Source organism: Ceratotherium simum, chromosome 5 (genome assembly GCF_057802395.1).
Source record: "Ceratotherium simum simum isolate JZ-2026a chromosome 5, ASM5780239v1, whole genome shotgun sequence".
Classification (NCBI taxonomy): Eukaryota; Metazoa; Chordata; class Mammalia; order Perissodactyla; family Rhinocerotidae; genus Ceratotherium; species Ceratotherium simum.
The window spans coordinates 89,769,093-89,781,863 of record NC_141904.1 but is presented as its reverse complement, the minus strand read 5'-3'; the positions used below and the strand labels follow the sequence as shown (position 1 = coordinate 89,781,863).

The following is a 12,771-nucleotide window of genomic DNA, read 5'->3' as shown; positions in this document are numbered from 1 at the left end:
AACACTGGCGGGGCCGCCCCGGGGCCTAGCGGTTAAGTGCGTGCGCTCCGCTGCTGGCAGCCGGGGTTCCATCTGGGCGCGCACCAAAGCACCGCGTGTCAGGGCACGCTGAGGCGGCGTCCCACATAAAGTGGAGGAAGATCAGCACAGACGTTAGCTCAGGGCCAGGCTTCCTCAGCAAAAAGAGGAGGATTGGCGTGGATGGTCGCTCAGGGCTGATCTTCCTCACACACACACACAAGATAAAACAAACAAACAAACAAAAAAAACTGGCAGTGGACCAGATTTGGCTCTCAGGCCTTAGTTTGCCAACCTTTGATTTATTCAGCTGCTGGGCACCTTTGTGTCCCAGGCCCCCTGATAGGCATGGGGGATGCTGCAGAGAAGGATGTAGGCACGACTCACCTGGCAGTGACAGTTCAGCTCAGTGGTGTGATGAGAGAGCAGGTGCAGGGTCACCTGAGAGTGTATAAGAGGAGTTTCTAACTTGGATGAGGGGCCTGTCAGGGGTGGCATTCTGGGAGAAGTAACGTCGAAGCTGAAATGCAAGGTCCTACCCATGAGCCATGCACAGTGGGGAGTGTCGGAGACTAAAAGATTAGTATTGCTTGAGGTGTGGCATGCATGGAGGGGGCAGGATGAGAGATGAGGGCTGAGGGGTGGACCTGAGCCAGGCCACACAGGCCTTAGGGCCCACCATGTGGAGGGGCTGGCCTTCATCCTGGCCGCTCTGGGAGAGGGACTACAAAGGTTGGCCTTTGGGGACGGGGCCACATGTCTGGTCGAAGGAGAGCAGGGAGGCTGTGGAAGAAAGGAGGCAGTCAACAGCCAGGAAGATGAGGATGAAGTCGGGTTGTGGCATGTGAAATGGGAAGCAAGCAGCTCAGGATTGAAACCTAGGACAATACAGTGGAACTACACATTGTTATGACTTTCTTGCATCCTACAACCCCACACGTGGGCTCCTACTCATCCCTCACGGCCCCATCCAAATGTCCCTTCATGTTTAGAACCTTTCAGGGGGCAGAGTTATAGGCTCCTTCCTCCAGACTATCACACTGGAGGACACTTGTCACAAGAATGTCTCCCAGTTGAAGTCTCAGAAGACATGCACAGAGTAAACACTAATGAATGCTTGCTAAATTAATTTAAACAGCAAGGTGAATTAGCCAGGGTAGTGGTAGCTGATGAGCCACACTTTACAATTGAGGGAACTGAGACTCAGAAGGCTAAGCAATTTGCCCAAATGGTACATGTCAGAATTCTGCCCGGTCTAGTCAATTCAGCAGAAAAATTGGCTTTCTCTGCCTTTCCAGGCTGGAACTTTTCTCACTGCCTCACGATTCCCTAAATTATTAATCTGCAAGGCAGTTAACTGAGCAGAAGCAAGAGGCACATTTTGCAGGAAGACGGAACAAGAGAATTAAGAGGCATTTGGTTTCCGGGGACTCCATCCTCTGGTATTCCTCAAGCTGACAGGGAAATTCAACCCCCTTCTAAATCCCAGCTGGAACAGTGTCGCCAAGAGCATCCTGGCAGGCAGGGAGGCCCTGGGCCTGGAGAAGTGCCTGGAATTCCTGGAGAATCCGGTCGTGAGGCTGCCGCGGCCGGCGTCTGGAGTGCTCTGGCAGCTGGGCAGGCGTTCTCGTGGCTCTCTGTATGGCAGCCTATTTCTAGAGGGCAGTTCAAGCTGAGGTGGCAGTTCCCCCCTGATCCCAACAACTGGACTATTTCAACCCTATCCCCTCCCACCCCCCCCCCGAACCCCCAAAGAGGATGCAGGATATGATTGCAATCTTGGAGCAGTGTGGCTCAGTCGTCTTCTTCCAGAACCCTTGTGTGTTGGTGCTCCTGTCCTTTTTCTGGATTCTAGCCATCCCAGTGGGGTGAGGTGATATCTCATTGTGGTCTTGATTTGTATTCCCCTAATCATGAGTGATGTTGAGCATCTTTTCATGTGTTTATTGGCCATTCATATATCTTCTTTGGAGAACAGTTTATTCAGATCTTTTGCCCTTTTTATTTATTTATTTATTGATGTTTTAATAGTTTATAACATTGTGAAATTTTGGGTTGTACATTTTTGTTTGTCAATCACCATATACATGTCTCCCTTCACCCCTTGTGCCCACATCCCACCCCCACTGCCCCTGGTAACCACAATACAGTTTTCTCTGTCCGTGTGTTGGTTTATATTCCACATATGAGTGAGAGCATACAGTGTTTGTCTTTCTCTTTCTGGCTTATTTCACTTAACATAATTCCCTCCAGGCCCATCCATGTTGTTGCAAATGGGACGATTTTGTCTTTTTTTATGGATGAGTAGTATTCCAATGTATATATATACCACATTTTCTTGATCCAGTCGCCAGTCAAGGGACACTTAGGTTGCTTCCACTTCTTGGCTATAGTGAATAATGCTGCAATGAACATAGGGGTGCATAAGCCTCTTTGGATTGTTGATTTCAGGTTCGTTGGATAGATTCCCAGTAGTGGGATAGCTGGATCATAGGGTATTTCTATTTTTAATTCTTTGAGGAATCTCCATACCGTTTTCCATAGAGGCTGCACCAGTTTGCATTCCTACCAGCTGTGTATGAGGGTTCCTGTTTCTCCACATCCTCTCCAACATTTGTTGTTTTTTGTCTTGGTGATTATAGCCATTCTAACAGGTATGAGGTGATATCTTAGTGTTGTTTTGACTTGCATTTCCCTGATGATTAGTGATGTTGAACATCTTTTCATGTGCCTATTGGCCATCTGTCTATCTTCTTTGGAGAAGTGTCTGTTCATTTCCTCTGCCCATTTTTTGATCGGGTTGTTTGTTTTTTTGTTGTTCAGTTGTGTGAGCTCTTTATATATTATGGAGATCAACCCCTTGTCAGATGTATGTTTTGCAAATATTCTCTCCCAGCTGGTGGGTTGTCTGTTCATCTTGATTCTGGTTTCATTTGTCTTGTAGAAGCTCTTTAATCTGATAAAGTCCCACTTGTTTATTTTTTCTTTAGTTTCCCTAGTCTGGGTAGGCATGTCATCTGAAAAGATTCCTTTATGACCAGTGTCAAATAGTGTGTTGCCTATATTTTCTTCTATGAGTTTTATAGTTTCAGGTCTCACCTTCAGGTCTTTGATCCATTTTGAGTTAATTTTTGTGAACGGCAATAGCAGATGGTCCACTTTCATTCTTTTGCATGTGGCTATCCAGTTTTCCCAACACCATTTATTGAAGAGACTTTCCTTTTTCTGTTGTATGTTCTTAGCTCCTTTGTCGAAAATTAGCTGTCCATATATGTGTGGTTTTATTTCTGTCTTTTGCCCATTTTTCAATTGGGTTATTTGCTATTGTTGAGTTGTAAGAGTTTTTTATGTAGTATGGATACTAGACCCTTATGAGATCTATGATTTGTAAATATTTTCTCCCATTCTGTGTCTTTATTTATTTTTAATGTAGCAAAGAAAACATCAGAAGCTTAAGAGGAGGAATGTGGAGAAGGGCAGTGAGGGGCACTGGATTCCTGCTAAGCCTCTTGCCTGATGCACTAAACTGGCTCTAGGGACTGCCCTTTCCTCTGCTGCAAGCTGGCCAGCCCAGCCTTCTTCCTTCACTGGGCCCAACTCGACCCCAGTTTCCCCATCTGGAAATAACACTCATCAGGCCCTTTGCACCACCCACTCCAAATGAAAGATTCAAAAGGGCACAAGACAATGCCCCTGCATTAGTGGCTTCCTATAGCTTCCTGACTCCTGCAGACCTACGGGCTGCCTGGCCCTCCAGGAGATGGACTTGAAGGTGAGGTGGCCCAGGACAGGTAGGGTTTTGATTGTATCTGTGTCTGCTTGATGTTTCCCACCCACATTGGGCATTCCACAATGTGTGTGCTGGGCACTGTGGCTGCCTTCATGAAGCCCAAGGACAGATAATAAACAAGAAAATATGCAAATATAGAACAATAAGCCATGATTGCTTATAGTAGGGAGAGCTGAGCAGCCTGGGAGAGGAGACAGTGAGGGAAAGCCTCTTAGAGTTAACCCAGTTAAGCTGAGCTTCAGTTTCCTCTTCTGGAAAATGGGGCCAGTAATAACTCCACCTACATCACAATGTTGTCTGGAGGACCAAATATCAGTAAAGAGTTCAAAAATGCTAATTAGTATTACTTTAAGCCTCCCGTGGTGGTCTGAGAGTGGTCTCTGGGTGAGGGAAGGGCAGGGGGTTGGGTGGGCTTGGGGAGAAGGAAGCCGCTTCTGTCAGATCTTCACCAAAAAGTCAAAGGGTGTCCCCAGCCTCAGGATGGGACCCATTCCTTTCTCTGGGTCAGAGGCATCAGAGCCCCAGAACCACACCGTTCAGGAGAGCAAAGGCCCCCTTTTATAAACTGAGGCCAAAGTCAGGATTGGCAGAGGTTGGCGCTGTCAGCAGAGTAGGCTAAGTTGGCTGGTTTGAGTTTCTGTATTTGTTGTGCTTACACGTTGGGGAGGAAGATATGGATGTTGCGGGGCTCTGCGTTGGAGGGAGTGCGCGATCCTCCCAGAAAAAGGCCTAGTTTGCTGGGACAGGGGATGCCGTAGCCACAGAATCCCGCCTGTGCGCTCGCTCCCCAAGGCTCTGCTTGCCCCGCCCCTGCGCGCAGCCCCGCCCTTTCTTGTCCCTCCCCCTGCACCCCTCCTCCCACGGCTCTGCTCGCCCCGCCCCTGCGCTCAGCCCCGCCCTTTATGCCCCGCCCCCTGCGCCCCTCCTCCCGCGGCTCCGCACAGTCCCGCCCCCCGCGCGCAGCCCCGGCCTCTGCGCGCAGCCCTGCCCTTTCTGCCCCTCCCCCTGCGCCTCTCCTCCCGCTGCTCCACGCAGCCCCGCCCCCTGCGTTTCCCCACGTTGCTCCGCGCAGCCCCGCCCCCTGAGCGCTGCCCGGCTTCGGCCCCGCCCCCTCCCGGGGCACATTCCTCCGGCCCGGCTTCGCGCTGCGCCAGGCGGGCGGCGGCGCGGAGGGGCGGGCTCGCCTGGCGTGGGGCTCGGACTTGGGGTCAGGAGCGGCGGGAACCGCCGGGCACTGGGCTGGGCCACCCAGGGTGGTCGCGTGGCGGGTAGTCAGGTCTAGGGGTGGTCGGGTGTCGGCCCCGGCTCCGGCCGTCGCTGGCGGGAGTCGGCGGCCCTCGGCTGGGCCTGGGTCCCGGGCGCCCGACCCCGTCAGCTCCCGCCGCGGCCGCCATGTGGTGCCTGCACTGCAACTCGGAGCGGACCCAGTCCCTGCTGGAGCTGGAGCTTGACAGCGGGTAAGGGCCCGGGCGGCGCGAGGCCGGGCGTGGGCTCGGGGTGGTGGGCGCGAGGGCTCCGGCCGGAGGGCAGTGGCGAGGGGCTGCCCCGCGACCGGCCGGCGGGGCGGGGCCCGGGTGGGGCGCGGGGCCAGCAGCACCCCAGCCACTGCACAGTGACATGCACTGTGCTGTGTTCTGTTGTGGGATGGTTTGTTAGAGACTGCCGGGATGTAAGTGTAAGTGTGTGCCAGAGAGAGGCTGCGGGAATGGGTGTGCAAGAGAGCGTGAGGCTGTCAGGGTGGGCGCCTGGGTGTGAGGCGGGAGGAAGGCTGACAGGGTGGAGTGTGGAGCGTGTCTGTATTAGTATCTGTGTGTGACCCAGACACAGGACCTGAGTTTGTGTGTGTGAGAATAAGAAATGGCAGGACAGGAGTGTGTGTTCACTCTGGCAAGTGACTTGAGATGGGAGCTTGTGTGTGATTGAGTTTACGGAGGAGAAACTGATGGGAGTTGGTATCTGGTGGGAGTCCGGAGAGCAAGTGGATGGGAGTTGGTGAGACGGTGTGTGGCCAGCGGTGGCTGTGCTTGTGTCTGGTTGCAGGCGGGCCAGAAGCTGCCAGGGAGTCCTCCTGCAGGCCTGCTTATGTGAGACTCTAGGCCTGTGTCAAGGAGACTCCGGCGAGTATGTGTATGCGAGTATGTGTGTGTGTTCCAGGACGTAGGCCCGTTCATGGGCTGTGCGCAGGTGGTCCAGCCATGTGCTCCCGGCAGGACCCCTGGGAGTGCACTGGGGCGCCTGGAGCCGAGGGAGGTTGAGTTCTGGGTGGCTGCTGATGTGAGAGTGCAGCTGTGAGGAGGCTGCTGGTGGGGTTGGAGGTGTGTGTTTATGTGCGCCTGTTGTGGTCAGGGATGGAGTCTGGGGGCAATGAGCGTGTGTCGGAGAGACCCAGTCTTTTCTGCTTCTGGGCCTGTGGGCGACTGTCTGAGCATCCAAGGGCCCATATTTATGGCGAGAGGGAAAAAGAGTGTGTGTATGTGCTGAGAATATCGATTTCCTCACTCCGCTTGTCAGCACAGCTGCCCCCTGAGCTGGCTGCAGGCCCCTTGGAGGAGCAGGGCTGTGGTATGGAGGGGATTTGTTGACAAGCTGACTTGGCTTGTGTCAGGCCCCCTGGGGGGGAAGCCCACCTGCAGCCCTTTGATCTTTGAGTTCAAAAATCCTGCAGCATGTGTCTGGCGGTTACACTGAGAATACACATATGTTTCTCTCTGCCCCCTCCTCACCGCAGGGGCCTGGGACTCTGGGCCTGAGGCCCCGTGTGAGGTTGTGTGGCTGTGGTTCCCAGGGACCCGTGGCTTCTTGCGTCTGGGGTGGAGGCTGGGCAAGCTACAGCTGCAAGGCCAGCTGTCTGCAGTCGGCGGCATCAGTCTGACAATAGGGATCGCGATATTCATATCCCACACGTGCTGCTGCCTTACGCAGCTGTCCCACCCAGTACTGTGTTTGCATTCCTGTCCTGTGGTATCAGCACCCCCATATCGCAGGAGAGCAAACTGAGGTTGTGCACTAAGTCTTGTCAGCACCCAGGTTCTGTGGTTTATTAAGTGCCTGCTGCGTACAGTCCCTGCTTTAGGCACTGGGGACATAGCAGTGAGCAAAATTCAGAGTCTGTGTCCTCCTGGGGTCAGCAGGTGTCCTGCTGTGTCCCACCCCTCCTGTGTCCTGGTGGGGACACAGTAGCCGGCATGCCCTCTGCTGGCTGCACCTGCTCCCCCACCCTCAGCTGAGAGGGCCTGAGGGGTTTCTCTGTCCCTGCATTAGGATCTCTCCTGTATCACCCTTTCAGTTGGGATGTCCATGGCCACCTTTTTTGCGTATTTCTCTGTCCTTCATCCCTTCTCATTGGAAGTCCCTCCATGTATCCAGTCTAAATCTTCCAGCTGCAGGGGAGCCTGCTTGAGTCCCTCCCTGGTCAGCGTTGGTAATAAACAGCTGCTCGCCCGGTGTCAGAGCATGGGCCAGGTGTCCTGGAGATTGAGACGCCCCGCTCAGGCAGAGCCTGAGTTCACCCTTCGGCCTCAGATCCGGCGGGTCACATTTGCTCCAGAGTGCCTGGTATGTGGTTCCAAAGGAAGCCTTGGGGGCTGGGGGGAGGAGAGAATCAGCTCAGCCCCTGGCCTACAGAGGCTTAGCCAGGTGCTCCTTGGGCTGGCCAGCTTGCCTACCCCAATCCCTCAGCCCCCGCCCCAGGCCTTTCAGTTGGCCATCTCGCTCTCTCTAAACCCAAAAAGGATCCAGCATGCTCCAGAGACCTCCGGAGACCCCCAGTCTGTAACAGGTCCAAGACAACCTCTCCCGGCACAGCCACGCCACCCTGCGAGCACGGGCTTCTCTCTGACAGCGCACGTGGCACCTCACATTGAGGTGCCTTGATGCTGTGCTGTTTGAGTCTCAACAGCCCGGTTCTCTCTCTCTCTTTCTGGATGGGGATCTTGAGGCAGGGAATTCAGTGACTTGACCAGAATATTATAAGGGGAGGTGGGAGTAGAACCCAGATGTTCTGATGGAGGGCCCCTGGAGGGCCTGCCAGCCCTGCCGGGATTGTCAGGCTTTTGCTCAAGGAAGTCGGACTATGAACTAGTTGTGCTAATATTTACACAGCTTCAGTTCAAAAACATGGACAGGACTGACAGCTGCACAGTCAAGCATTGTGGTGACTGGGCAAATAGATGTCTCTGGAAGGGATTGGACAGGGCTCCCCAGGCTACTGGAGCTCAGTGTATATCTGTGTGTGTATGCATGTGTGTGCGTGTCATCTGGCTGGACTCTGCGGAACATGGAATCATGGTTTGCCAGGAGAATCTGTGAGTCCAGGGCAGCTTAGGGCATCAGGAAAGAAGGGCTTGAGGAGGCAAACAGACTTTGTTTCAAATCGCAGCTCAGCTTTGTGAGTTTACGAAAGTTACCATATCCCTCTGAGCCTCAGTTTCTCCCTCCGTGAAAGGGAATACTGCTTCACAGAGGTGCCTGAGAATGTGGGTGGCTAAGAGCCCTTGCACAGCTGGCCAGCCGCGGGCCTCCAGTCAAACGCTGCGATCATCCAAGTCAGCACTCTGCTGTTCCCTCTGCTAGTGGCCCCTTGGATTTTCTTCCTTCCTCTTTTGTACATTTCCTCTGAATTATGATGACGCATGGAATATCTGCCCAGTAAGCACAGAGGCAAGATGACAGTCAGCTCTGATGGTCATGGACCCAGCCAGGGGCCTGGGGAGAGTTCCACAGAGGTGGCCCAGGTCGCCTGTGGAAGTGTGTGTGCTTGTGTGGTGGGGGAGGATGCTCAAAGGCTGTTGAGTGTGATTTATCATTTGTCCTCAAAAGCAAATCATACTGAGTTTAAAGGCCATTAAGGCTCTTGAAGAATTAATTGGTGCAGCCTTGGAGAAACTGGCTGCTCCCACTGCGTGAGCTGCTGCTGAAAGAAAATTGATGGCGATTATGGTGGAAAATATGGCACGGTGCTGCCTGGACCTGCCACTCTTCTGGCTGCTGTGGCTGTACCCATAGTTGAGTGAGTGCCTCTCCACGTCCTGGGCCCACAGCTTTTGCTCCGATGCCTGTCCGGCACAGCACCTGGCCACATAGGCAGCACGTCGTCAGTGAGTGAATGCCCCGTGGATGCCCGCGTGCTCTCCTGGGCTTGGAGGGTGCTTTGTTCTCTGGAGAGATACTTGCGACCCGAGGGGCACGCAGCATTGCACTTTCCTGTGTTCCTTTATTCACTCAGCAAACAGTTACTGAGCACCTGCTTCGTGCCAGGCCCTGGGCCAGATGTGGAGGAACCAAGGTTAATAATGTGAAACCAGGGCCGGCCCTGTGGCTTGGTGGTTAAGTGCGCGCGCTGCGATGCTGGCGGCCCGGGTTCGGATCCCGGGTGCGCATCGAGGCACCACTTCTCCGTTCATCCTGAGGCCGAGTCCCACATGCAGCAACTAGAAGGATGTGCAGCTACGACACACAACTATCCACTGGGGCTTTGGGGGGAAAAAATAAAATAAATAAAATCTTTAAAAAAAAAAAAAATAAAATAATGTGAAACCGTGCATCTCAGAGCATAGCCTTGGGGTCACACAGCACCCTGACTCTTCTCTCCCCAGCTGTGGTGCTTCAGACATGTTGCTTCCCCTGTCTGAGCCTTGATTTTCTCATCTATGAAATGGGCAAAAAATACCTCCTGGGAGGATGTGCAGCTTTGCCTGGTGCGTGACGCATATTAGATGCCCAACCAATGGTGGCGCCATCATCATCATCACCACCGTGTCCCATTTGTGAAATTACTGCTGAATTAAAGTGGTTCCTCACAGTTTCCTTTTCCTGGTTTCTGGGGCTGAAGACTGGTTTCTGGAGCCCATGTAACTTTCTGTCACACCTCTCCTTGAGGGGCTGGCGGGTGGTCCTAGTTGCTCCGACTTTAATATCTTTCAATGCTTCATTTGAACATGGCTCTGGCTTCCCTGCTTCTTGATGGAAAGGACCATTCTTTCCATTTTATTTCCCTGGTTTGTGGCTTCCCAGCATGGTGACAGTTTGACTTGAACTTGAGGCCCAGATGTAGAGCCACAGCAAGCGTCCCCTCCCTGTGTGTATAGATGGGGAAGCTATGACGGCATTTGTTTTTTCCTCTTTGTTCAAAGGTCAGTGTAATGATAATAATAGCCATGGTTGCTGTTTAGTGAACTCTGTGTGAAGTACTTAATTCTCAAAGCAGTTTATGGGTAAGGGCTTCTGCTGTTCCCATTTTTCAGTTGGAGGTAGGTTACGTGACTTGCCTGGGGTCACTGGCCAGTAGGTCCTAGAGCTGGGATTTGAACACAGTCTGCCTGGTTTCGGGTTCTGTGCTCTTTATAGCCAGGTTCTGTTCCTCTGGGATTAAATCATCTTCAGCAAAATATGTCACCATCATAAATGGAGCCTTTTGCATTTTTCCCAAGCCACAGAACATGTGTCTGGTATCCCCTGGTATCCAGATTCCCAAAATGTTTCCCAAATGTCCCAGCCTGCAGGCTGGTTGATGATGACTCTCTGGGCTCTCCTGATGTCTTGCCAGAGCCCACAGACCCCAAGAACTGCTTCTCCAGATGCGCCAGCAGGATTCTGGGATGGTGCTTTGGTCCCAAGCATGCAGCATTTTGAGGGTAGCACGCTTGCCCCCAGGCCAGCCTTGGCATGGAGCAGGGTCTCAGGGACAAAAGCCAACTGTCCCCTGATTGCTGCAGGACCTGTGTGCCCACAACTGGCTTCCGTGTGGTGAGGAAACCCAAAGCCAGGACCTTGGGCGTCATTAGGGGACACGTGTGTGGGCTGCTAAGCTTGATCCCGTGGGTGGAGAGAAGGACCATTAATAAACTGGAAAATTGGGAAGAGTACCCAGCAAGGAGGCAGCCTCCCCGTTCAAGTCCCCTGGAACCGCCTGTTGCCCAGGCCAGGTCAGAGGCTGTCTGCCAACATGAGTGCCTTCTCCCCAGTGCCTGTTTTAAAGGACACGCGAGTCGTGCTTGCTTTCCTGTTTCTGGCCGAGAGGCTAGGCGGTATAAGAATTAAATGCATTAGTACATGTAAAACGTTTAAAATGGTGCCTATTCTAGTAGCGCTCAATAAATGTTATTTATAGTCATTGTAATTGTTATTATTTATCCTCGTTACTGCTAAGCTTGGAAGGGTCTCTCCCTCCAGAGAGGGGGGCCTCTCAGGAGGCCTGGACAGAGCCGGCTCTGATTGGCTGTGGGCATTTGGCCCCCCAGAAGCCCTAGCGTCGGTCTCACGTCACATCCCCTTTCTGGGCCTCAGTTTCTGCACCTGAAGAGGGGTGAGCTTCAGGACCCTTGTGGTCATTTGCTGAGGGAGGATGTTTGGCCCAGTGGTTGAGGGGGCAGATTCTGTAGCCAGACCACCTGTAACCCTCGCCCCCAGGTCTGCTCCTCACACTCTCTGTGATCTTGGGCATGTCCCTTTGCCTTTCTGTGCCTCAGTTTCTCCATTTGTAACACAGGTGGCAGTGGGAGCTCATGGAGCTGTTGTAAGGATTGAGTGAGTTATTCCACATCAAGTGCCTGAACAGCGCACAGTCAGCACCTAGACGGTCGCTTTTAGCTCATGTTTCAGGGCTGCGAAGCCTGACTGTTCTGGAACGTGTTACTTGTGTAGGGGAGATGTGTTGCTGGGTGGAAGTGGTTAAGCTCTCTCTCTGGCCTCGGACAGGGCCAGGGTTAAGAGAGAAGGAGGCAGAAAGACAGTAGTGAGGGAAACAGTTAAAGAGTGAGGCTGTTCATGGTGTGGGGCGGCAGCGCCTGGGGGTGACAGACCACAGACTTGGTGACGAGTGACTAAAGTCCACAGGCTTGTGTGTGTGCCCACAGCCTGACACGCCCAGCTTTGGATTTAAACAGCCCCCCCAAGAGTGGACAGGCAAGTGTTTTGCCCGTGGTTTGGAAAAAACTGCCACTTGGCTATAGTGAAGATTTCTTAGACAGGATGGGCAAGTGGCTTGTGCCACGGGTGAGGGAGAGGCCCCTGCAGGCCCGGGAACACTTCAGGGTTGGAGGCATTGAAGCTGATGCCCAGTCCTGTGGCAGATGGAGCACAGCGGCAGTGCCTCTGGAGTTCTCAGCTGGCAGCCTGTGCTGACCTCTGGGGCCTGGGGCGACTCTGGCATCCTGGTCCTACCTGGGGCTGCTTCTGGCACCTAATGAGGCTAAGAGCTCCAGAGCTGGCCCTGGGGTCAGCCCCTCAGGTCCCTAGTTCTGCTGCTCTGCCCTCTCTAGCCTGGTCTAGCCACCAGGCAGCGAGGCAGCTTGCTACAGTGGGCAGAGGGTGGCATTGGGGGCTGGACAAACTCGGACCGAGTCCCAGTCCTGCCCCTTTGTGAATGTGCAGTCGCCTTCGTGAGCCACGGCAGCCTTATCTGTCAAGTGGGGGTTGTGGCGGGGCAGGCAGTGGGTAGCGCCCATAGCAGGTGCCCAGCACGTGCTGGCAGGAAGGGGAGAAGGGTACAGCTGGCTTTGGGCAAAGCCACAACTGTTTTTGTTGGGTCTGGAGTTGGCACAGGTGTAAGATTAGAGCTGAAACAGGCTACAGAATGAAAATGGTAATATGACCTCTGGGTGACCTTTGAATTTTACACATGCTTACCTTGTTTGAACCTCCCAAGAGCCCTGTGAAGTAGCTGATATTACTCCCATTTTACAGACAAGGAAACCGAGGAGAGAAAATGAAGTAATGTATTCAAGCCTTGCAAGATGTCCATTTGGTCTTCTGGTTGATGTATGTCTTTCCCCCTCCTTGACATTGTTGCAGGGCTTGGGCTTTTTAGGACAGAGGATAAAGCAGAGACAGGAAGGGGCAGGAGGGTGGAGGAGTGGGGCAGACAGGGTCCTGCAGGACTCCCCCTACTCTGGATGGGCACATTGCCACTTTGCAGAGTGGACAGAGCACCCTTGGAAGCTCTGGTTAGTGGCCTTGAATCTCAA

General features: G+C 53.4%; 1 protein-coding gene across 6 annotated transcripts in view; it reads left to right on the top strand.

Annotated features, from left to right (window-relative positions):
- The window catches only part of IQSEC1 (IQ motif and Sec7 domain ArfGEF 1), a 368,724-nt gene that overhangs the window by 287,948 nt on the left and 68,005 nt on the right, over positions 1-12,771 (top strand). Inside the window, exon 1 of one of the 6 annotated variants that reach the window (XM_004442921.3) lies at positions 4,987-5,265. The exons of the other annotated variants lie outside the window; for them this stretch is intronic. Within the exon in view, the coding sequence (XP_004442978.2) occupies positions 5,201-5,265 (65 nt within the window). The 5' untranslated portion in view covers positions 4,987-5,200. Of the gene's footprint in view, positions 1-4,986; positions 5,266-12,771 lie in introns of those variants that run through there. 6 annotated transcript variants of the gene reach the window in all.